The sequence below is a fragment of the Peromyscus californicus genome, unplaced genomic scaffold, assembly GCF_007827085.1.
Source record: "Peromyscus californicus insignis strain IS unplaced genomic scaffold, ASM782708v3 Scaffold_9__1_contigs__length_137607984, whole genome shotgun sequence".
Lineage (NCBI taxonomy): Eukaryota > Metazoa > Chordata > Mammalia > Rodentia > Cricetidae > Peromyscus > Peromyscus californicus.
This window is the reverse complement of record NW_026294617.1, coordinates 111,297,174-111,323,670: the sequence shown is the minus strand read 5'-3', so window position 1 is coordinate 111,323,670 and position 26,497 is coordinate 111,297,174. Positions and strand designations below refer to the sequence as shown.

The 26,497-nt window shown below is 37.9% G+C and overlaps 1 protein-coding gene and 1 long non-coding RNA gene across 3 annotated transcripts in view; one reads left to right on the top strand and one right to left on the bottom strand.

The window, feature by feature from the left end:
- Positions 1 to 3,816: 3,816 nt before the first annotated feature.
- Cxxc4 (CXXC finger protein 4) overlaps positions 3,817 to 26,497 on the bottom strand; it is a 25,872-nt gene continuing 3,191 nt past the window's right edge. For both annotated transcript variants that reach the window (XM_052729983.1, XM_052729984.1), the window contains 2 exons: positions 25,154 to 26,460; positions 3,817 to 7,737 (listed from right to left, as the gene is read on the bottom strand). In XM_052729983.1, coding sequence (XP_052585943.1) covers positions 7,693 to 7,737; positions 25,154 to 26,203 — 1,095 coding nt within the window. In that variant the 5' untranslated portion in view covers positions 26,204 to 26,460 and the 3' untranslated portion in view covers positions 3,817 to 7,692. The remainder of the gene's footprint in view (positions 7,738 to 25,153; positions 26,461 to 26,497) is intronic.
- The window catches only part of LOC128105109 (uncharacterized), a 13,379-nt gene continuing 12,238 nt past the window's right edge, over positions 25,357 to 26,497 (top strand). The window contains exon 1 of the long non-coding RNA XR_008216218.1: positions 25,357 to 25,470. This is a non-coding gene — a long non-coding RNA (uncharacterized LOC128105109). The remainder of the gene's footprint in view (positions 25,471 to 26,497) is intronic.

Sequence of the window (26,497 nt, the reverse complement as noted above, 5' to 3'; positions counted from 1 at the left end):
CTTATAATTAACTCTGTAAAGAATGGCAGAGTAGAAACAAGAATGAAAATTAATGAACAATTTATACCGCAGTACTTTTATCATTATGAGACAGCCTTTTCCCTTGTGAAGGATCATTTGGGCAAATCTGAACATCTTATCCCCTTTTGTGACTGGAAGTCAACAAAAACTAATCTCAATTTTCAGTATCTACCCACTTTCCAGCACTTCAGTCCCCAGAGATACCAAATAAATAATAAGAATATCATCCCCTTTTAAGGGACAGCTAATAAGGAATACAAGCACACAAAGATGAATTGTGAAGTCTAATTCAGCACAACTGTGCTTAATTTTTTTAAACTGCAGTTGCCACATCAAACTTTTAACTCAATGTGCCTATGCATTAGAGAAAAGATTTGCATATGTAATTAATTAGAATTATGTGTGGATAAATATTGGTAACTAGACAAATCTTGCACGTGATGGAGAGTTGATTGGGTAATAAAAGGTCAGAAGAATGTGAGTCCCAGAGAAGGGAAGATAGCTGGAGCTATTTACTGCCTGTTCTTCCCTTGTAATTCCATTTGTTCTCCAGCTTTATCAGTGTGGGATATGGACCCCCAATTAAAACACTGATTAGAATGAAAGTAAAGATACAATCACTATAGGAGAGTCCCAGACCTGCCCTTAAGCTTCCTATCCCAGATCACTCATCCTCACCCCTTCAATAGCCCCAAGCAAGTTCTTCTTTATAAATATAATTTCTACCTCCCACCTATAACTCAACCTTGGCCTTTCAACCCATATGTGAAAATTAGTATGTCTAAAACCAAAGTATAACTTTCCTTCATGTCAGCAAATGTTGACTTCACTTTTCCAACTATTTATACTAAAACCAGGAAGTCACTACTAATTCTTTTCTACATATTTAACTCCTTGCATATCTACAGATCCTGTTGCCTTTACTCTATGTTATAAACCAAATTAGTCTGATTTTACAATCTTCACTATCCCTATCCTGATTCCACGTGTATGACAATGGTTTTAATGTCCTTTCTATCACTCTGACCATCTATAGTGTAAAACTCATGTGTAGTGCTTGGAATTCCTTGCTTCTCATAAACAGCTTTCCATTAGTCTTTTGAGCAAATGTCCAGTGTGATCTACAAGGTCCTCTGTGATCTGACCCTACAATCTCATCCCCTGTCTCATTACTCCCTTCTCTCAAGTCCCAGACATTTAGACTTTCTTGTGGTCTTTATATTTAAAAGATAGGTTTTTCCCTCTCAGCACAGGACAATATGTCTACACTGTTGTTAATGCCTGGTTCTCTTTCCACCTGGTACTATCTTATATTCATTAAAGCTACAAATCAAGCCTTCTATCAGTATTTAGATGTACATTTAAACTTCAAATATAGAAATATCTTATTGAATATAAATATATTAAATACACAAATGATGTGAAGGTAAATGATACACCTGTGGAGCAAACTGTATGCACAATTTCAGAACAGCTCCTTAAGTGATTGAAAGTAGGACACAATAAATCAAAACCAGACCTCAGTAAAGAGCACTTACAAAGCCCAAAAGATTCTACATAATTTCCCCAAATTCGCTGATTTCCAGTGCTAAATCTCTGCATTCAATTCAACCATACAGTTGAATTTCCAAGGCAGATTTCTAATAGCTCATGCTAATATTCAGCTCCTCTGGGACACAGCCTAATGTACGAAAAAAGACCTAATTATACACATCCACAGGTACACACACACACACACACACACACACACACACACACACACACACACACACAAATACACACATATCTATTCAATATGTGAATGAAATATTTAAAAGAAATGTTAAGGCAAATCACAGAAGAGTAAGGAAGTTCTTAAAGTATACAATAAGAATTTCCAGCTGAGCATGCTTTATGCTTTTATCAAAGGTTAACTGGTACAATCGAATTTTGTTTCTTTTTCTAAGCGCCCCTCCCCCACGTGTGCGGCATTCCTTCAGCCACAGGAGCAATTTTCAGAAAGGCTGTCATCAGAAGACGGTGATTGAAATTGGCACCAGGCACCAGATTCTCCTACCACAAATCTTTAAAACAGTTATGAAATGCAGTTGCATATTAAAAAATACTTTATGCTCAGGTTAGACTCAGGCTGGTTTTGAATAGCAGCACTCTTGGAAACTGATAGCAAAGTGCCTCCAGTTTTCGAACTGTAACACCTGTAAGACATGGACATTTTCACCACCGCTCTCGTAGGGAAGACCTGGGGGAACACGGAATGTGGTTAATAGCTCACAATACACAGAAGTTAAGAAACATTGACTTGAGAATTGGCAAAATAAAGAAGTAAATAAAATAAAATAAAAAATCTGAGTTATGAAGGACACAAAAGCAGAAAGAACTCAAGCCACCACAGCAGAACAAAAGATTGGAGGCCCAATTCTCAAATAAAAAAGTGCTACTTACACAGCATATGCAAATAAGTCCTTACATTGTGTACAGTGGTAGATTTGAATAATGGTTTTCTTTACACACACACACACACACACACACACACACACACACACACACACACCCCAAAACAAAATATAAAAAAAGACTGGGAAAATAAGTTCTGCATAAAACCATAAACAAACACTTTTACAAAAACACTTGGAAAATCCATGCTGTGTGTAGAAACCATACAAATTATCTAGTTCAATATTAGGAAAGTTAATAATGGATTCTTCTTCTCTCCAAATTATTTAAACTCTTGAAGAATCATCTCCTCATCATCACATATGAACCTGCAGACATTCATATTTTTGCTAGGTTGAAGTAAAGAAAAGTACTATTTGCCAAATTCCAATGGAATATATTTGGCATACTTCTGTTACTTTTACCCAAATATAATAAAAAAGCATGTGACTTACCTGAGACATTGTTGCCTATTTAGGAGTTTCTTGTAATTAGGATTATTGAAGTTCTCTTTCTTGCTTTATATAATCCCATCCTGTTGCCATGTTCCAAATATTTTCTATTTACAATGTTAAACCCCAACAATGCACAAATCAATTTCCAGTACACATATAAACCATCTTCTCAGGTGGTAGTCTATGAACACGAAGTCTTTGTATGGTATGAAGTTCTGTGTGTTCCTATATCAAGGATTTCCAAGTTTTAATACCATGTTCTGGTTGGGATGTGTGTGTGTGTGTGTGTGTGTGGTTTCAAAGGCATCAAGTAAAATTAACCCTTTGTGCTGAGAAGTGGTGAACAGAGGTCCAGCACATACATAATGAATAGCGGTGGACCCCAGGATTTCATTACGAGAAAAATTAACACAATGCAGATACCAAATCAAAATGAGAGGGAGCGGACAGAGACACAATCCCTTGTGCCATGTTTCTTCATGGACAACGTCTTCAAGAGTCATCACTAAAGATTTTCACTCAAGGCACAAGGAAGGCTTGAGGTGTTTTCTGCAGTCATGCTTACAATGGAAGAGGAGAGGAGGGAAGTTAGGACTCATTTCTTCATGTTCAACTTAGTCTTTTCAAGAATCACATTCTTTTTATATAGATTATATAGGTAGATGATAGATAGATAGATAGATAGATAGATAGATAGATAGATAGATAGACAGACAGACAGATAGGGATGAACAAAAAGAACAATAATAGCATATTTTATGAAAGATTTGTACACAGCATCATACCACTAAAATAAGGACACATGTAGAAATACAAACCTTTACACCATAAACAACATTAGATGTTCAGAACTGTGTGTTCATTCATTGAAATCCCACAAATAAAATTTTTGCCATGGAAAAATGGAGATATTTTGAATACTAAAGTCCTTTATTTAACAACACAGAAATTTCACAAAAACAACTTTACTGGGCAAATTGAAGTGATTTTTAAATTTTTTTTTACAGTTTTGTACATGCCCCATAAGTGATTTTTCTTTAATAAATACACTGTTTTCCAAAACTGCTTTTTTAAATAACTGCACAAGCTTACATACACCTTTACACAAATATCTATTAGAAAATGTAACCGATAACTGCACAGTTTGGAACAGGAGGACACCGGGAAAGGAGTCCACTTTGTGGCCCATGTCCTGAAATATCTATTTGGCAATTGTGAAGTGGAATCCCTCTGAACACAGTAGCTGTGTTTTATTCACTAGGAATACAGATCTCAGTGTGAAATGCCAAATTTAATAAAAACAAAATCTGAAACGTTTAGCTGTTACATGAGAACCAACTGTTTGATATTGCTGCGAATCCCGCCATGATCAAAGACCCACTCCAGCTTTCTGTTTAACATATTTGACCCCAAATCATGCATTCATTTAGCTGTGTCCTTCTTCTCATTCTTTGATTACTGATACTATCAGTTTAAAGGCTTTATATGCTTTTGCACTAATTGAACAACGTCCATGCCAGGGGTTCTAACAAGGGATGGACACATTTCTTTCCTTTTGTGATTACTTAATATTAATTCATAATAAGCCCATCATCTCCCACCCCTGTGATTGCTCAGAAGGAAATTGAGGGTTGGGGGTTAAGCGATCAGGAGACTTTTTACATATGCGTATCTTAGGGGAAGATGATTCTATTTATGTCCCAAGGATAGATTCAGTACTACTTTGTGAGTATGCCTACCTCTGCTTGTATGAGGACAGACAGAGTCCACTAGAAGGAAACTCACCTTAGTCTGAAGGTCAGAGAAGACAGAGGTCTGCATTATAGTATTCTTCTGGAGTGCTGAGGGCTAGCTAAGAAGAGCATTTACTTAGTACACTATGTGGCAATGTCCCACATACTCTCCTGGGCTCCCCTTAAAAGCTGCCAGGGCATGACATCCACTAAAGACTGGACTCTTATGTGTGTAGATTTCTATAATAGCCTTAGCAATATCTGATATGTAATTTTTAAGTTGTATATATACAACGTACAATATGATGGCTAATTTCTAAATTTCCTTGATATGGAAAATGAAACATACAGTGATCAACTGTTAAAGGTTATGTTTCATTGATACTTTGGAATAAAGAAAATGCATACCTTCAAGTCACTGCCCTAAGGCTACAAGTTGTCTATACATAGACACTTGAGAAAGAAAACTAGAGGCAATCTAGAAGGATAATTTCTTCACCATCACCAGTGAGAATTCTATATGTACCCTACATCTCGTAAACTGAGTTTAAGTGAAAACATAAAAAGTGTGTGGCATAATAGAAATTAGTGTAAATAATAAAATGTACGAGAATTAAAGAAAAAGGCCACACTGTTCATTATAATAACAAATTCCTTTCATTAAAAATAAATGAACTGCCATGTGAAACAACACATTTACAATACACAGATTCATTGTCTTGGGAAAAAAAGAGCCAAAAAAAACCAAAATACATCAAGACATGCAATACCAACTTGAGTTTTTGACTGTCCATACATTGCTATGAATTCCTTATTGTGTGTCTAATACAGTCTGAAAAGAAGTTTGTTTCATTTCTAATCATTTTTACAAAAGCAAAGGAAGCTTCCCATTCAAGTGCGAAAATAAGTTTCCAAGTACTCATAGTTAACAAATTGGCAAACGTAAGAATAAAGTAAAATAAAAATTGTAAAGACACACAGAGAGAGAAGAACAGAACCAATGGGACAATGACAAACTCATACAGCGCTCACTGGTCCTACAGCAGAAGCAGAAGTTAGAACTACCAACCCTCTAAGGAATACACATGGAGTAGAAAGCTATCTCAAAAGTAATATACAGCTGTTGATGATTTCATTCCTTTCTCTAAACATAAGTGGGTGTAATACATAATGCATTTCCCTCACAAAGACTGCTTGACCATACTGCAGACTAAGCATTGGTATGCTAGCTAGGCACATTCATCCCACTGGTATCCCACACTGGCATCATACAAACCTACTATGGTCTCATCAAGGTGCTCACTCCAGTGATGGTGTACCTGACCTGCCTTTAGAAAAAAAATGTGTAATCCCATTTCCCATTCAACACTAAAACGAGATTTTTAAAAAATATTCCCCTGCCAGCCTTTGAAGCACTTTCAAATCCTCACTGACCTACCACTCTCTTCTGTGGCTGTTCTTCTGACTCATCTTGCTAACTTGTTTGACAGGCATCAAGAACAAAGATGGAAGTAACATGCCAACTTTGTTATTCTATGTGTTTTTCCTAAACTATATTTTATTCCTGAAACTGATCCTTACAGTCTAATTTAAAAGAAAAATCAAAATATTTGTCTTAATGTGATAGGCGTCCTTTAAGAAACATGACTGTCCTAAGAAAATCCAATCTTACAGGACAAGGTGCCCGGGTTCTACAAAGTATCCTGGGGATGGGCTGTCTTGTTTTTTATCAAATTCCTCACGCTGTGGCCTTGCTTCATGGAAAGAAAGCATCCAGTGATAAGAATGGGGATGGAAGCTGTGGGTGTTCCTCTGAGAGCCTGGGGGAAGAACATCAGTCCAACCAAGAGGCTATGGAAAGGAAGATAAAGAAACCAAAAAGACTCACTTTTAATGAATGTGTTTAATTATTTTTAACTTGAAAATATGCCCAGCCATGTCTTAATGTAGGCTTCAATGCATTCAACTGTTGTTTTAAACCTATCCATTCAGTGTCATACATGGAATTAAAACATATGAATACTCTTCTGTTTTTACTTTTCCTACCCCTTCCCAAAGCAAAAAAATAAAGAATCAAAAAGCTTGGGCAGCCTATGTATGGCTAGGAAAAAAAAATGTCAGGCATGACTTTCTCTTTCTATGATCTGATAACTTCAGCCTAGAAAACACTTTTTTTTAAATAAAAAATTATACAACTGATTCTGCATTTTCCAACTATTCTGAGTACTCCCCTTACAGTGCAACCCAAACAAGTCAACTACACTAAGTATTTGGGGGTATACCCTCTATACAGCTCGTTTGTAAGCAACGCAAGTGCATAACCACTACTCTAATATAGTGCTCAAAAGATTAATTGAGACCTTCACAGTAGCTTCCCCTCTTACATTGACACAATTGAAGGTAAATGCTGGATGCAGCATTATCTTTTAGTCTTGTGAAACTGGCCATCCAGTCTCTACAGAAAGATGCATGAATTATCACCAGTGCTGCTGCTGCTTCTACAAACAACTGGCAAAAATATTTAAAGCTAAAATTTATTGCTCCAGATTTAACTTGCAGAACCATATTGTTGTGTACAAACTGTTAATCTCCATAGATGCTCAGACATGATTGTCTCCTTGTGTCTAAACACACAAAATACAAGCTGCTATCTGTACAGTTTACAGTACTGAATCACATATATTTGAAAATGAAGTATAGATATGTACTTTGCAAAGATACATGATTTTACAGTCGGGGGTTACCCAAACTTATTTTTTTTTTTACAGCCACTTTCAAAATAGACAACAACTTCACTAGTATAGCTAAATTACATCAAAGGAAGGATCAGTGTATTGAAAGCAAATAGACTGGCCAATTCCCCAAGCTTCCCTGGTATTTTTATGTCTTTTTTCTTTTCTTTTCCTCTTGTTTTTTGAAGAAATCCCTATACATAAAATGAAAATAATTTCTGGATATTTTCTTCAACGGTGGACTAAGTGGTTTCTTAAAACATGACATTAGTTTGCCCTTTATTTCCAAATGCCTTGAAAATAAGATATACTACGGCTTTAAAAGAACCACCGGAATGCTTCAGCGCTGGGAACAGGTGTTCTCTATAAAAAAAAAAAAAGAGCAAGAAAAGAGGTTAAGCTTTCTTTCAATATCAATATAAAATTAATGTTTTCTCCTTTACACTTCAGCTATGGTTTTAGTCAACCATCACAACACAAGGACATATACAGAAACATATAATAAAAGAGGAAATGATTAAACTTATTAATACTGATTATGACTTAAACACATTAGATATTTAAAATACAGGAAATGCGTCCTGTGATATATGTAGCAACCGGAATACAAGGAAGGTCCAAGGTATTAACCAATAGGAAGAGCAACTGGTACCTGTATGTAAATTCTGTAGCTGTCTCAAAGGGAACCCACATCATTTTAAGTTGATCATCTTTGTGTCTACACATAAATGGCACATTCACATCATGGCATAGGAAACAGATCTTTCATGATCTTCATTTATATATCTTACCCATTGCTAAAATTCATAACCAGCTATGCATGCCATCTTCAATGTGATACATATAGGCCTTTTATACAGCCAGAGTGACTATAACTGAATTATTCCGCCCATTATACTAACAAGTATGTCACCAGGCAGTAACCTGACGTTTTATATACAAAGTTGAAGTACATACATATATATGCAATCTATGCAAGATTATCGTCAGAGCTGAGTGAAGCATTTCTTTATGGTGGCAAACTGAAATGCTAAATGAATATTGCCAGCCAGCCAGCCACTGTGTGTGTGTGTGTGTGTGTGTGTGTGTGTGTGTGTGTGTGTGTGTGTGTATGCATTTATCTTAAGAGAGCATTCATAGTACTTGAATTTCCTAATAGAATACAATGGAAAGCTACACTACAAAATGTTCTAATAATGGATGTTGGGTTTCACTTACTTTCTCATACTTAAGTAATTTGGTTGTTGTCCTCTTTTCATAATGATGCTAATTGAAAATAAAAATCTGTATTAACCCAGTACATCATCAGTCAGACTTTAGACTACTCTCCGTGGAGAACCCCATACCCATGCTCTTGGGGTGTGTCTTACTTTACTTCAAGTGCCTTTCTTTGTCTTAGACCTAGAGCTTAATCCTATATTAAAATATCTCTACTGTTAAAAAAAAGTTTAAGGGACTAAATTAACTGTTTTGGAGGGCAAATTTCATTTATACTGTTGCCACTAACAATTGCTTTTAAAAACTGTCCTCAAAACCATCAAAACTTCAACTATTAAGGCAAATTAATCTACTATAAATTACATAACTCAAATTTGCACGCATATGTAAAAAAACTAAATTGTACATTCACAAAGCACACAGAGGTCCACTACTCAACAAAGTGGCAACTGTTGTCCTGGGTATTGACTCCTACAGATGATTTAACCGATTTTGTCTTCTCCCACTCACTGTATATACCAGACCTCCATCATTTGGTTGTTTGTGAAAAAAAATTCTCTAACTACTTTCTAAATTTAACTTTTGAATATTAAATGTAATAATTATAATTCCAGTTACATTTACTTAGTCATTACTTTAGGAACTATACAAAGCAATAAGGAACACAACACACCCATTCTAACATTCATACTTTACAGAGGCACTCATGTGGCACACACACAAATGCACACACATGAACACACACACAAGAAGGAAATGAAAACTGAAAAGTTCTACCAGATGCCACCTTGCTTTCTGATGCCAACTAAGAATAAATTCTATATAAGTAAGTTTATTTATAAAAAATGTAGTCATTTTTAACAAGATACATTAGATCCAAGTGTATCCATGCAATTATATATCTACACTCAGATTCTCATATGAAAAATAAACATGTGCATATATATCCATATATATGCACATTTATGTGTATATGTATGACAGAGATGCCAACTTACTCTCAGATGCCAACTGGAAACAAGTTTATAAATATATACTTATGCAGTCGTGTATCTTGATAAACAGATATGTTTATGAAGATAAACAGAAAAAGTACAGAGTATGTTTTTTAAATGAGCTGAGTCCTTATGCCTTAGACATACTTTTGAATCTATTTTCTCACTTCCTTTTCCCCTTTCTGCTATTCAATTTTATTTGTACTATTCAGTGAAAGCAAGCTTTTAAAATGCTACCTAGAGTCAAAGGTCACTTTTGTAAAGAAAAGATGGTCCTCTCTCAGTGCTTCCTAGCACTAAGAATTCACCCAACAGGAAGAGACATGAGAGAAGCCAAGCAGGGGGTTCCACAGCGATGTGTTCTGTCATAAAACAATAACACCCCAGCGATGCTCTTCTGTGATTTCACTGTGCACTGGGGTGAGGTCAGAAGGCATCCTCAGGTAGGGGATGGTGAAGACAAGCAGAGAAGTCTTTAAAATGACTTTTCTTTACATTAAGATCTTTGAAGTCATGAAACTTAAAAAAAAAAAAAAGTTAGTTAAGGAATCACCTAAAACACATACAAAAAATTAGGAAAACCACCAATTTGATAATTGAAACAAATTATCAAATATTTATCAGAAACTTAAAATTTCCCTGCTAGTTTTATTTTAGGATTAAAAGAAAGCAAAACCCTTTAGTGTCCTAGAGGTTACACAAAGCTGCCACATCTAACATTTTGTCCAATTTTCATTTGGCTCACCAGAAATTTACTTGAGGGTGAGGCTGAGTTATTTGCACACAAGCAGCAAGAAGCAACTCTGTTTCCATGCCACTCCTGGATTAAATCATAGGTTTCTGATCAGTCCGTGTACATTTGGACACACGTCTTCCTGATGTTGTCAACTAACTAGACCATCTTTGCAAGAAGACCACTGTGAATTGTTTGGAAGCTCAGCATATCAACAGAAAGGATTAGATGCCCTCACCAGCTACCTCCAAGTTAGATAAATTCAAAGTCCCAGCTGGGGAATCGCACTCTTGATAAGATTACTATGACTTTGTGGATCTCAGTGATGCTGGCAGGGGATAGTTATCCTGAGTGACAGGAAGACCAGATTCCCCTGGAAGGAAATGGGGCGGGAGGTAATGAACAGAATTGAATTGATCACATTGTTTAAGTCAGCCTTCACTGCTCATGCAGGTGTGAGTAGCCTGGCTCCCAGGAGGCCTGTGGGGGAAATCTGCAGGTCCCCACCCCACCCCACCCCCTTGTCCCTCCTCTTGGCATTGCTATAAAGCCTGCTGCAAAGAATTCTGACAGAGGCCAGATAGAGAATGACCTTCAAGCTTGAAAGAAGGGCGTGTGTTTATCCCCTAAGTAATGCTTCAAAGCAAAGCAATGTCCTTCAACGAAGGAATGACAGAATGAATCAAACCCAAATACATTTTACATTTACCTAAAAAACTACAATAAATATTGTCTCTGCTGAAATGCATTTCAGTATAAATTTTTGCTGAGTAATGAAGAACAAACAGAAGAGACTCAGATAATGCAGACACCCCAAGCTCTGTCTGGAGAATCCAAGGTTTCTGTGTTCTGGCACCTGTTAACTGACCCCTGGCACCTTGGAGTCTTCAGGTCCTGTATTTATCTATCTGCCCATTCCTGTTAGATGTATGTGCAGCCTAAGGAAAATTCACCTCCTGAAAGCTGCAAGCAGAGCACCTAAAACTATACAAATGAGGGTGTGGAGGCTGGTCATTTAGGTCTGGATACAATAGAGAAATGTGAATGTAGCAGCATTTACCACAGTATATTTAACTTTTAAATGACATTAGACCTGAGGTTTCAAAGACCAAATTAAAAATTAACTTTGCCATTGAAATTCACCTCAGAATGCATAAAATTCTAAACTGGGATAACAGGGATGGCATTAGCATTTTCAGTTGAGAATGTTAAATAATTTGCCAATATTTGCTTGCATTACTTTCTAAAACAAAGATTCCCATGATTCACTCGGGTCTTCCACATTTGACTGTGAAATAGGGTGGGTCTAACAGTGATTTCAAAAATCTAGAATTTGAGAATAACATTATTCTTACATTGATTAAAAATAATTATTCATGTTCTTATTGATGACTATTAAGGGAATACACATCATAAAACAGTTTTCTGATTCTTCAGGGTTAGGGTTACGGTTAGGGTTAGGGTTAGTGATGGGAAAATGTTTTCCAGCCAAAGTCAAAGCAACTTCAGGCTGCACAGAGCCAATGAAACCTCTTTTGAGACCTTCTGAGATGTTGCTTTCCTGTGAATGCCACTACTAGTTCCTTGGACTCAGGGGCATCCTAGGCCTTGGATTTTGAAATATTTGTTATATTTGAACCTACATATTATTACTACAACTTAAAGATTTTATGGAATCCCTGAAAACCTTCATTAAAAATTACATAAATGAATAAGCTGAAAGACAAAAGGCAATAGACCCCCATTATTGTCCTTTAGCATTTGACTGTGTGTGTGTGTGTGTGTGTGTGTGTGTGTGTGTGTGTATGTTTGTGTGTGTTGTTTTTTTTAAATAGCTTTTAATAATACTTCACAACTTTAGGATTTTCTTTTTTGGAAAAACAAAAACAAAAGGATTCTTGGTAATGAAAAAAATCCTTTTTTTTCTGGTTTGATCTATAAAATAATAATAAAATATCATTACATACATTGAATTTCTTCCTATTAAATTTCAAAATCTGCTTGGAGATATGAGGCATTGTATTGCATATACAATATCGTGGATATGAACATATACCTTAATATATATGTTTATATATAAATTAAAAAATATTTGAATAATCATGGTGTAAAGTGATACCTAGCAAAGGTATCTCCTCAGATTTTAACAAAAATGTTTTTTATGCTTCCTTTTTAAATATTCTACCATAAAAGGCACAGTCTACTACTATAGCCACTAGAAAGAATAAGTAGAGCATAATCATTGTATGAAGAAACTATAAATTTATGATCAATGATCAGCCTGATGCCTTGGAATGCACTGCTAATAAATAAAAATAACTTCATAATAAAAACAACTTATAAAATATACAAATAAGAGTATGATTTTACTTTCTACCATTTTTCTTTCTTTCTTCTTATTTGGTATTTTTAAGTAGGGTTAGGTTACACTGTGTCCCAGTCTGGCCTAAAACTCAAGCGCCTCCTTCCTCAGCCTGTGTAGTACCGGGACTATAGACTTCAGTCACCTCTCCCAGCTCTCTAGTTTAAAATGACACCTCGCCTTTCTCCTTCAGGCCTCACAATATACCTGCAGTATATATGGACACAATGTTTAGCATGTCAGATTCACTTCCCTCACAGTTGATTCATTTAGCACACACGTATTTTACACAATGGAGCCTTATTTTGGTCAATATTCAGAGATAAATAAGAACAAAAATAATACTACCACTAGTTAGTAATAGCTAAAGGAGGGCAGGCACTAACTAAACAACCAGTGATCGTAAAGGTGCATTCACCCTTCCTGGCTTCTAAACTGACATCCAGCATTATAAACCGACACTCGGATTCTTTTGGCCAATGGTGAAGAGCTAGCCATGGCATTTTTACCCTCCATTCTCCGTGGCGGTTGCTCCTATTACTCTTTCTGCTTTGGGAATGAGTCTCTTCCTCCACCTTCTTACCTATCCCTCTAGCACCACCCTCATTACCACCACCAAGGTGGTATGAGTTTAGAAGGCAAAGCTAGCTAACTGTAAATAGAAGGACACACCTATAAACCACACAGCAAGGAACTAAGTTCATATGGTGGTAGCATTAGTGAGGGAAACAAGAGTCAGAGAAATGTACTGGAGAAGAGATGGAGTCAGAGGAAAGAAAAATGACACATGGACGCCATTAACCCAAAGACAATTCACGTTCTGTTCCTAGTATCTAATGCAACTAACTTCCTTAGACATGACACTTGATAAATGCTACGTAAAATTAAATTTGGTTAAAGAATACTTAAAACCACAACAGCCCAACAAATGAGTAAGCTTACTGTGACATAAATGAGTATTTAAGGGATTAAAATGTTCTTGAACAGAAAAAAAATCCACCATGATACAGCAGCAACATGCTACAGAGAAAAAAGTAAATTTTTAATGACCCACAGATTTTAAAAAGGATTTTTCAAAGAAAGTATTTTTCAAAAATGACTGTATATAACAATTTTAATCTTATGTGTAAGCAGGGGTACAAAAGTAAAATTGAAATTAAAACTGCAAAATTTAGCTGAACATGGTGGTGTGCACCCATGATCTCAGTGCTTTGGAAGTACAGGTAAGAGGAGCAAGAATGGAAGGTGATCTCAGGCTATAGGATTTGAGTATATTTCTGGGTATACACGTATACATACACACACACACACACACACACACACACACTCTCTCTCTCTCTCTCTCTCTCTCTCTCTCTCTCTCTCTCTCTCTCTCTCTCAAATCCATCCTCTCCCTGATGCTGCCTGCTAATTTCTGTCTGAAATATTGCCTCTAGGTGAAATTAGCTTTTTAAAAAAACTGATGAAGGTGTTAAAGAATTTTGAAATTTGAGGTAAATTTTTGTTACAACCATGGATTTTTATCAAGTTCACCACTTTTTTTTTTAACTGAAAACAAGAAGAGATATTTGTATAACCATGAGAAAATTGTATATCACTTACAGTACTTAAGATGTTTAAGCTAGCAAAGCTAGTTAGAATAGCCTCTAAATTTTACTAAAACAAAACACATTAGTTACAATTATCATCCATGGTCCATCTTACTTACAGAATTTTCATTCCTATAGACCCAGGATCTGGAGAAATATTTATTTTCTTAAATATTACATAAAGGTGTAAGTTGAGTAATATTTTGACTGAGGCCACTGGCATGTTGTTCCGTATCTGCTCAGGTAACACTCAGTCACTGACACACCGTGCCCAGAAACCCTGGGAGGATTGTGCACCTAAATTGCTCAGAGAAACTCAGAGAACAATAATTCTAAGTAGTTCCACCAATTAGATATCATCACCAAAATAATTCTCTTGGTTAGACACATGCTCCCAAGAACACCATGAGGCCTTTGCAGCCTGGCTCTTCCAATATTCTCTCCTCCTCTCTCTTTGCCTCTTCTCTCTCATCCCTCTGCTTTCAACGAAGACTCACCAGCTCAAAGAATGTTCACAATTATTCTGACTTCAAGTTTCTTATTAATATTTTTAAATAAATAATATAAAGCCAAGAATTAATTTAATTAAACTCATTCAAGTTTTTTTTTTCTATGTGTCCTCAATCACTGAAAGTATATTTAAGTTCACTTACACTAGAAGGCTACACACATGAAGGATTCCATGGCTTTGACATTAGAGTATCACCACATCCCAGAATACTCTAGCCTACAGGTTCAAATTCACCCTCAGGAAATATTCATGGGTTTTTCTACATTTTTGTGCAAACATAATAACTCTTAAAGAAAATTAGTCCTGGGATTTGTTTATAATATTTAGTAAGCGTGCCGGGTGGTGGTGGCGCACGCCTTTAATCCCAGCACTCGGGAGGCAGAGCCAGGCGGATCTCTGTGAGTTCGAGGCCAGCCTGGTCTCCAAAGCGAGTTCCAGGAAAGGCGCAAAGCTACACAGAGAAACCCTGTCTCGAAAAAAAAACCAAAAAAAAAAAAATATTTAGTAAGCAATAATCTTTTCACCATCATTCTGAAATCTTTTCTGTATGTTCAATTCAGTATTTTTCCAGGAACTTTTCTTATAATCACTTTAAAATTGTGTTAACATCTTTGAATACGTGGTTGTTTATAAATAGATGCCTTTAGTTTCCTAAACACTATCATTAATTAATTTTGAGGATTTGTCTTCTCACCTTGGCCTTCCTATGTTTCTACCTGAACAGTTGAGTTTTATCCTTAAAGAGAAAATTGAAAGAGGAAAAGAAAGGAAAGGAGAACAGGGAAGGGAGGGCTGGAGAGAATTCAGCAAAGGCAAGAAAAGCTAAGCTAAGCTAAGCTAGTTTCCCTGGAACTAATTTTTCCATTGTGGTGAATGAAGAAAAAGAGCTCTGAATGGTTCCAGAGGATCCAATCCCACATCCATCTTCTCACAGATTGTAAAGCATTAACCATCTCTGTTCATTTCTGATGTAAAGAGACTCCAGAGGGACCTGGAGCAGTTTAATGCTTTCCCTGTCTTCAGTAATCCTGCAGCCTGAGCCTCACTCCTCTCTCCTTGGTCCATCCTTTGTTTCTTCCAACATTCCCTTTTCGCTTACTCAGAACCTATATATATATATATACCTAGAAACACAACAGAAAATCTTAATACGACATCATGTACCACCCACAGTAGCACTGCAGTCACCATATATCCATTTGTGTCCCTTATCCAGGTATGGAGGACAAAACCAAGGTGACCCATGTTCACAAGTGTGCTGTTGTTTCTAGACTTATCTAAAATTTCAACTGTTCCATTTATAATTAGTTCATTTCTTAGATGGGGATTGAACACAAGATTATGTAACTAAGAACCTTGGGTGAAGGACTAAGACTTAGTGTTATGGAATATTAGTTTAAGATATGTTATATTCGTTTATGCTGTGTAATTTTTTTTAATGATGCAAAGATGTGTTGCGTTCTTTCATGTTGCATTTGTTTAACTCTGTGAAGGTGTGTTACTGTGCCTGCCTAAAGCACCTGATTGTTCTAATAAAGAACTGAATGGCCACTAGCAAGGCAGGGGAAAGGGTAGGCGGGGCTGGCAGGCAGAGAGAATGAATAGAAGAACGAGAAGAGGTAGGACTGAGAAGAGGAGGAGAGGAGAACACTAGGGGCCAGCCACCCAGCCACACAACCAGTTGTGGAATAAGAAGGAAAGAAAGGAATAGAGAATAGAGAAAGGTAAAAGCCCAAAGGCAAAACATAGATGGGATAATTTAAGCTAAGAAAAGCTGGCTAGCAACAAGCTAAGGCCAGACATTCATAAGGAAGAATAAGTCTCTGTGTATTTATTTGGGAGCTGGTTGGCAGCCACCTAAGAATTAAAAAAACAAACAAACAAAAACAAGCTACAACCTAGAGTTAGAGAATCATAAAGGTACAGACAGAGGATAGTTAGGAATAAAGAAAAATGGTTCTTTAAGACTGGACACTCACTACAGCTGTGTGTGTGTGTGTGTGTCTGTCTGTCTGTGTGTCTGTGTCTACAGAACTTACATTCAGACACTAGAAAGTAGCAGCCCCTGCCTACAGATATGCTTAGCTGAATCTAGTTAATCAAGGGTTTTACCATACTCTTAGCAGTACCATGAATGCACAACACAGGCCTACCTTGAAGAATCAAAGCATACCATTTATAGAAACATTTATGTTTTACTCCTTATCTTGCTAACAAATGTTCAAATATAATTTCCTCCCTCACTATAACCTTGTACAATTGTGTTATTGATATTACTAATTTTTTTCCATTTTTATTAGATAATAGCCAACAAGTTCGTATTATACACAGCAGTCTAACATACTTGAAATTGCAACGTAACAACACTCATTGCCTGTGGTACATCCATATATTTTCTGCTCCATTCTACTTTATCCCACTTCTAATGTACTACTGAGAAGCCAACATATTGGTCTCATGGACCTCTGGTATACTAGGCCTGTACTAGTCTAACATCCTGTCACCTGTGACCTGAAAAGGTCAGCATCAAGCTCAACTCACCGTCATATCACACAAATCCATATTACATGAAAAGACTCCCAAGAAGAAAAACGAGAGAAGTACCACCCTTCAAAATGATCCCGAATTCTACACAAAGCAGCCTTTCAGTAAATATAAAACACATTTCTTCACGTATGGAAACAAATGAGCATTCTCTATTTTGTTTTCTATGCATTAGAAATGGATGCAATATATTTAAGATTTAATAAAAGATTTTGCAACTGACTTTTCATCTGTCTGTGTCTCATAGTTTTTCTTATTCTTGACTCCATCAAAATCATTAAATACTTCATTGAAGCCTATAGAAATATTTCCAATCAACATTCATTTCCCAGCACTATAATTTTTGATCACTGTTCTACCATCACTAAACACTAACATTTCCAATGATTACATTTCAGTAGTTTTCTTTCTTTAAAAAAAAAAGTTATTTCATCACTTTCTACTTTATGAAGTTTTAGAGAAAATAGGTCTTTTTCAGAATTTGCCAGATTTGCTGAAATCCACAGAAATGCCCATCACTCTTTCTGCTCTATAGGCATGCATCATGTTCTCTTCTATTTGATCTCTACTCCTTCGATGCTTCTATCAATCATCGAGTTATGGTCTGGTATGCTGAGCAAGGAAGAACACTCTCAGCAGTTTTCTCCCTGTTCAACACTTTTCTCAATGCTTTAGATTGCCCTGTAAGATATAAGTTAAATGCAGATGAGACTCAGATGGGATCCTACTAATCTTGGAAGTATTTTAGCTGTAGTCCAGGATTATGCCACCAAGTGATTCCAAGGCGTAAGTCAAAATAACATCAGCTGTGACATAGACCTCCCCATCTCCTATTCAGTCACTACTAAACCTAAAACCTAAGCTAAGGTCTCAGCTTTCATTCTTAAATCAAATGCATTAGTCAGATCATGAGCCTTGTTCCTTCCTTTTGTCCTATTTTCCAGTCTCTGCAGAATTTCAAACTTCTGGAAGAATGAAGGAGTAAACACTCCATCTTGACAAATGTCCTTCTACATAGTGTTTAGCATCCTATTTTGATTATTTTTTTTAAACTAAAAAATAACATCTTTGGTGGTTGAATTCTACTTCTTGTAGGGCCTCTAACCTTTCCCTCTTAGGAATACTAGCTTTCCTATATAACTGCTTAAAAACAGTCACCATCTCATCATTTCCCAAACCCCTCCTGTGGGGAAGGAAACAACTACAAAAACAAACAAACCCCACCGAATTGTGGTCACGCGACTTTTTAATCTCAAAATCCTATTTACTTGTTTCACGTGTACACTAAATGCATGCCTGCATCTTCTACCTATACTGTTTACTAATATATACATTTCAGTTTCTAAATATCAAATGTGTTCTCTGGCTGGTATTTATAGGAAGCATTTAACCCTTTCCTTACATTGATTCTCTTGAACTAACTGACGTCTAGAACTCCCTCGGTGGTGAAACTGTGTAATGTGCTTAATCAGTGTTCATTTAATAAGTTGCTTGAGGCTAGAAGCACTTTTTACAGCTTCTCTATGTGACAACATGACCCCCATATTATTTTTTAACTTAAAAAAATTGAAAAGCCAGTAAATAAGTATTACATTTCCCTGAATATGATTTATATCATATTTTTCATAAAAAAATACAGTGATCATGACTTATTCAAAAAAAGTAACTGTTTTACCATTAGTAAAAAATTTTATTTGTGATAAATACTCAAAAAATAGAGAGGGGAGCCAGTGAGCTTGATTTTCTACCTATTTATGTATTCTCAAGTTCCTGAAAGAAACTAAGACACAATATATAAGTTTCATAGATGAAAAAGAATATTCCTTATAATGCTTTAGAGTAGAAGTCAACAAGCCTGTTAGAATCCTTTCAAGCCCTGCAGAGATGAGTCCTCAACATTATCAAATGGCTGTCACATCTGAAGTATGATGCAAAATAACTCAATAGAAAACAGAAAACATAATGCCGGATGGAGGTAGGATTTTCAGTTACCCTGCAGAATAATTCAGTTTCTGGACAGATGTCTCTCTGCATGTGATGGAACAAGATATGACTTGGATAACATCACCCCCACACCCCTCCACAGGTACCTTGAAACTCAGAAGGATACTAGAGCAATGCCAAATAACAAGTATAAGATAAGCATAAACACTGAAGTAGAGCTGAAGGAACAAAATTATGCACTCACATACCCACAGCATTCACAGGTTATATAAAATATATTCCTGAAGTTTTTATAAAAACTACTTTGCAGACTGCTCTGTTCCCTCTATCCAAATCATGTAACATCCTTGCCAGTGACTGGAAAACATGCTACCAATCATTACCCTGCACAAGAGCCCACTTCTGCTTTCATAAATTAACTTATTAATTGAAGAAAAACGTATTTAAATGCATCTTAACTTCAACCTATTACTTTATCTAGATATTGCTGTCTGACTATATCACAAATTTTTTAGTATTTTTTAGTATTTAGTATTTTTTTGTATTTTAGTATCACAAAAATTTTAGTATTTTAGTATTTTGTATATAAGAAACTTTAACACACCCTGATTGTGTGAAGTGTACTGAATAGGACACCATTTTATTAATGTTTTTCAATGCAAAGTTAAAGGGAACTGTTTTCTGGTAAAGGTGAACTACATATTGAGATCATCTGATCAATTCTGATTGAGTAATAGATTTTAAGCAGACCCCCAAGTTCTAAAAAACATTATTTGTGCCTATTCCTGGAAAATATTAAAATAGGTAAATGTTTAACTTCGTATCCAAAAATCAATATCCCAACAAGGTTTCAGGGCTCATAGCAATGACTCCTGTCTCCAGTTTCCAATGGTAAATAATGTTCCACTTGGAGAAGTTATGGCGGGCATCTCTATGGTTCCTGCAGGCTTTTTAAAGTCTTACAGATCACTTTGCTGAACTGCTCTACACTAGTCTGTAAGTCTGACTGTGTGAAACTCCACCATTCCATCCAAAAGAAAAACAGACTGGCTCACACAAGAGTGATTCCATAATGAAGTCATTAAAACTTTTCAAGTCAAGTCACCTTTACAACTGTCCTCACTAAATAAACATCCCTCCTTCTTCAAACAGCTCTGTGATCAAAGGAAAAGCTAAAGTTCAGTGCTATTCAAGAATTTTCTTTGTTTTTCTGAATGTTTGCTTATATTTTGTTTGATGATGTGGAAGTTTCAAAAAATATTCTCTATATAGTATATCTATAAATGGATTTTTTTTCAATTTTATTTCACTATTTCCAATTACCACATAAAATACTGCTTAGATTTTTCCATGCTGTTTAGATGGATCAGAGTATTGGTTTCATTTAGGAAGCAATCTCCTATTTTCATAAGCAACTATATTTTTAACTGATAGATAAGAGTTGTATGGATTTACTATGTACAACATGAGCTCTGTTGTACACAAAACATAAAAACAATCTTAACTCCTTTGGACTGAATCTAATGATGGGCAGAGAAGTTCAGTGGGTAGTCCAGTGTCTTCATGATGATGGTGTCTTGTGACTTTGATCAAAACTGAACTTTCCTGAGCTCTTTTCCTTATCATTCATAGATTCTGGATAGTGCCTGTTGATTGTCTCATTGTTACATTCTAATATAACAAATATTTTGTCATTTTATTGAATTTTTTCCCTTTCCCCTCCTATAGCCAATACATATTGCATCTTTGCATTAAAAATATTTCCTACTAGCATGCTTTAATTCTTAAACTGAAAACTCATTTTGAAATTATTAGATGAAGTCACAAATCAAAAAATGTTTCAATTTAAAATATGAAAGATTAATATCGTATCTATGCATATCTATATATTTAAAAAAATCACTGAACTTCGAAACTTTAGGAAATGTTCAGTTGTTTGCTGACTTTCCCTGCTCTACATCTCTGAACTGGAGTAACACATCCACTTTAGATGTGGTCTACGAATGAATTTCCTTAGCAGATAGGTGCCATCGTCCTGCACAAATTACAGCAGTGTGTTGTCTAGAATTTCACAACTGCCATTGGTCGAGGTCCTTAGAACTTAAAAACTGTATTTAGTATGTCTCTCCCCTTCTAAAAGACTCTTTCAAATAAAGTTATCTAGTTTTACTTGACAATATCCAAATGTTTGTCATCCAGTCCCTGAGAATGTCAAGCTAGCTTCTAGAAACAATATTGTGGGCTTGTACATCAACACACATTTTTTTTTTTTAATGAGAGAAAAGAAAAAGAAAAAAAGCCATCCTTCCCTCTGATTCCCAGTGTTTCCACCCCTTCTCTATAAAGTGGCAGCAGGAAGAGCAGGGGTGGGGGCAGGGCAACCTCCCAGAGGCACAGCTTCGCTAATGTAATTCCATAAATCAACTAATGGGAGAGAAACCAGATCTGTGTGGTCTCTAATGCTGTCCCACAGAGATCAATCATGTCACCTGAACAATGTTCAGGAACTAAGAGGCCTGGCTTGCCCATGGGACAACTTTATCCCTGGAGTTACATTAGATTGGGATATTTTAAAAAGTTAAATCTTTGTATCACAAAAATAACGGTTGTGTATAAACAGTCTGAAGGATTAAGTTTGCAAGATAAAGTATTCAATTAATATCATAATAATCTCCTACACGGTCACATTTTAAATACATCTAGGAACTTAATATTAATTAAGGACATACATTTTTAAACTAAATTTTGTCCCACAGGAATATAACACATTTGTATCAACTGCTTTTAACAATTAGTGGCTATTTGTTAATATAGAGATTGATGAATGAGCAGCGACATATGCAAATGCGCAGTACACAACACAGAGCACCCACTATTTCATTGGCATTACTACACTGAGTGCCAGCAAGGAGCGGTTTCATAAACATCACTTGCTCTTAAAATGGGACTAAGCAGGGATAGGTCGTGTTTAAAGGAAGGCTAGGAAAGGGGGCTTAAAATGTGGGCTAAAATCCCAGAACATCCATGTGAATTTTTCTTAATCTTGTTTTACACAGCCTGAAAGCAACCTGAGAATGACTTCAGTGTCTGAACTAAGAATAGGTCAAAGGGAAGAAGGAGGGCACATCACAGGTTTGGAGTGCTAAGTAAGACTCTCAGTTGTGATTAGTATGCAGACGTTCACTTCTCAAGTGTCCGTAAGTTATGGCCACAAGTATTAGCTACTAAGTTTATGACTGAAATCCAAGGCCAGACCGTCAAACAAAAGTCCATCTACCCTCACAAACATCTCCTGAGATGATAATGGATCAAATTAGAGACAGGAAACCAGCTCTGCAGGGGATTTTCCAGCTTTGGTTCAGTCATTCAAGCTCTCTGCTCTGTACAGAAGCCCTAGAAGTTTCCTACAAATGTAGCCTGAGGTTGCATGCGGGTTTGAGGTAATCACATTGAAATTACCTTATTCGTGACCTAGATAAACACTCAGACAACTTTGAAAACTTTTTTTCTTTCATTCTGCCCAGTATTCCATTAATGATCATGGCCTTGAACCACAGCCCATGCTCTGGTAGGAAGGAACCTTCGGTCAGGAAAACATCTGCAAAGGGAAATGGGCATTCTCTCTCATCCACTCCCTACCTTCTGAGGGGCCACAAAATTTTTGTGCATGCTAATTTTCAAAATCAAAAATGATCCTATGATGTTTGAAATCATGAAAAAAATTAAAGTTAGTAGGAAAACATCGAGAGAGAGAGAAAGAGAGAGAGAGAGAGAGAGAGAGAGAGAGAGAGAGAGAGAGAGAGAGAGAGAGAGAGAGAGAGAGAGAGAGAAGAAATATATGAAGCCTGTTTAGACGAACATACCAGCATAGAAACATGTCCAAAAGCCCATTAGAACTCCCAGGCAACTCCTCTGGAGTGGTTACTGTCTAAGTAAGTAAGAATCATTCCGTGGTCCTCTCCACTCCATTCTCTGCGATGGTGTACAGGGTGGGACAGGGACGAGAGTTGAAGCTGAGGCCTAAGAATGCCCAAACTATCAGGCTACACATTACTTTTCAAAGAGAAAACAGGAGCCATCTAGTCCTATTCACTGGCCTTTGCAGGAAACTACAATGCAAGGTGACTTTTAACTTTCCATGGTCTTCCAGACCTAGAGAAGTCACCGTAAATTCACCCGTGAAAGAGAGTTCGAAAGTTAATTTTTGCCGTCTGAGAAATGCATGAACGTGCACTGTAGCTGCTGTTATCTTTGCTGGGCCAGAGTTGCCCAAAGGAAGGACAATGAAGCAACCTGTGGTGAAATTAAAGTTCCCAAGAAGACATGGTGTCTTTATAAAGAGAAAGACATGCAATATCGTGATGGGACTGCGGTCCATGGTGCTTCTGACTTCGTAAATCCCAGTCCCTTGGCCTTGGCTTGGACCCAACAAAGTAAAATGATCCATCTTCTTTGTAGACGAACCTGAAGCAAGATCTTGAACTTTTCCCTTTATTCTTTGAAACTCCTAATTCTCAGTGATTCAAAGAAAACATCCCTAGACCACGTTCCTAATTTTTAAGAGAATGTGCAAGTATTCCTCAGAACAGACTGCGATAGTCACTCTCAACCTGCATTCTAGTCCACAGGACCTTCCCAAACAGTAAACTGAGGACCCAGTCTCACATATGTACAAGCATACTAACCTTACTCTATTTCATCACAGACTGTGATTGCCTGTCCACAGTTCCTTCTTAATATGTCACCAAGACAATATACCTGTAATTTTGCATTTCTTCCTTTCGTGTTTTGATTAGAATATCAAATAAAATGTTTCTCACGTACATCAATCTTAATTTGGAATGTAGTTAAAAGCCTAATTTTAGCATTACTTAAGTGACTAATGTCTGTTTTAAAAACCTATAGGAGAAGTAAACTATCATTTACTATATATGGTATCACTCAAACCTTCTCTGTTTAGAGCAATTTTGAAATCACAAAATAGATACTTTGTCAGATATAGAACCCAAGGGAAATGTAAAAAAATAATAAAACAACAACAGTGAGTTTTCCTGGAACTACATAAAATATTTTAAAAATAAAGCACCCATTAGCTACAAGAGTAAATAACTACCACTTCTCCTAGTCACATCTCAAAAATGGCTGGTGGCTATCAGCTCTCTATAACATTTCTGCTTGCTAAAAAAAAAAAAAAAAAAAAAAAAAAAAACAAAAAAAAAAAATAAAAAACAGAAATTCTATCAGACTAAGGAGAAAATTACTCAAGAAAAGGGTAAAAATCCTCCCTTGAGTCCAGGCATTTCAGAACACACACACACACACACACACACACACACACACACACACACATATATATATGATATATATGATAGATGGTATATACACATATGTATGTATGCGTATAATGTAGGTTGTGTACCACGTGTGTAGTGTTAGCTCTGGGCCTCTGGTAAGTCCTTTTTTAGCCATATATATATATATATATATAAAATATATTTTTTATGGTGGGTGTGTTCAGTATTTTGGGCAGAGCTATTTGTTTGGGGTTTTCCTGAGAGCACAGTTTAAACCAGCAAGGGAAAAATATTAACCATACTCAAATGTAAAACTTCGGATTCTTAGACCAATTGCTTTTTTTCCAGAGGTAAGAAAGGAGGGGCACCCTCTGGAAGAAGGGCGGTTCCAGGTGAAGTGCAGCTGGGAGGGTGATGTAGAGGCCATGCCCTCTACAAACCACCTATGACACTATGTTACAACCTGCAAGAAGCTTCAGAAAAGGGGGTGCTGCGTCTTGAAGCCAGACAAGAAACCCTGCGGGGGAGAGGAGAAGGGGGGGAGGGGGGAGGGGGCAAGACTGGGAAACAAGAAATCATCTCCTCTGACCTCTAGCGAAGTGCCAGGTTTTTTCTTTAGCTCTTCACATTTTCTAAATTTGCAGATCTGGTGTCCCGTTTTGCGGTTCCTGCAACTGCTGCAGACGCCACAGTTGATGAGCCTCTTGCAGGGCACGCAGACCCCACACCTTTTCCTCTTCTTCTTGGCGGGGTTGGCTCCGCCAGCTCCCCCCGAGGAGGACGAGGAGGAGGAGGAATGATTCTGCGGGCAGTCTGCCAGATTGGCAATTTGAAACGCACTGTCTGTGACGGCTGCTGAGGCTGCTGCGGGGGAGTGAAGGGCTGTCATGACGATGACCCCTGGAGGTAATGAGATGCCCCCTAAAGCCGGGATAGCGGAAAAAGTCCCCACCCGCTCGGGGAGATTCATTATCTCTGCTTCAGCAGCGCCGCATTTGAGCTTGTTCATGCATTCCCCCGCCAAAGGTCTGCAGTGTTCGGGGGATAAGGTGGAGAGGAAATTAGTATTTGCCATTTGCAACGACGGCTCTGGCGGACAGCCAGCCTTCCCCAGCCGCTGGGAGTCGTTCCGGTGGTGCATGCTGGTCCTGCCGCCGCCACCGCCGCCGCCGCCGCCGCCACCACCGCCGCCGCCGCCGCCACCGCCGGCGGCGGGGAGGATCGCCGAGGAGGAGGCGGAGGAGGAGGCGGCGGCCGAGGAGGATTTCCTGCCGGCTCCGCCGCCCCCACCCCCGCCCCCGCCGCCCCCGCCACCGCCCCCGCTGCCCCAGAGCATCGCGGTGGCGGCGGCGGTGGCCGCGTTGTCGCAGTTCCACGGGGACATGCCGATGCGTGCGGCGGCCGCGGCGGCGGCGGCGCTGCTGGGGAAGATGGGGGTGGTGATGCGCGCGATCTTGGCTGCCTGCGGGAAGGCGCCCCCGTTGGTCTTGTAGAAGGAGGTGGCAAAGGAGCGGTAGCGCTCCATCTCCGAGTTGTAATCCACAAGGCTGTTCAGGGCCCCCTCCGGCAGGTGGCTTTCCTTGGGCAAGCCCGGGGCCTCCGGGCTCGGCCCGGGCTCCACGCAGACATTGGTGTTCATGGTGCAGGGGGGGAAGAAGGGGTGCAGGGTGGAAGTGGGGACCGCCTGGTCCGACACCTGGGTGGGAAAGGGGGAGAGGTGGGAGGGAGGGAAGCGGGTGATGGTGGGGTCGGGGTACCGGCCGGGCCGGGCAGGAAAAGGGGATCCGGGTTGGGAGAGCAAGGTGAGGGCTGCTTTAGTCCTCTCTGGGGCGCATGTCCACAGACGGTGAATTCCCAGGCAGTGTCTTCCTTTGCATTATCCTCCAACTGTTACAACTAAAATAAAGAAAGTCATTCCAACGAGCTGCACGAG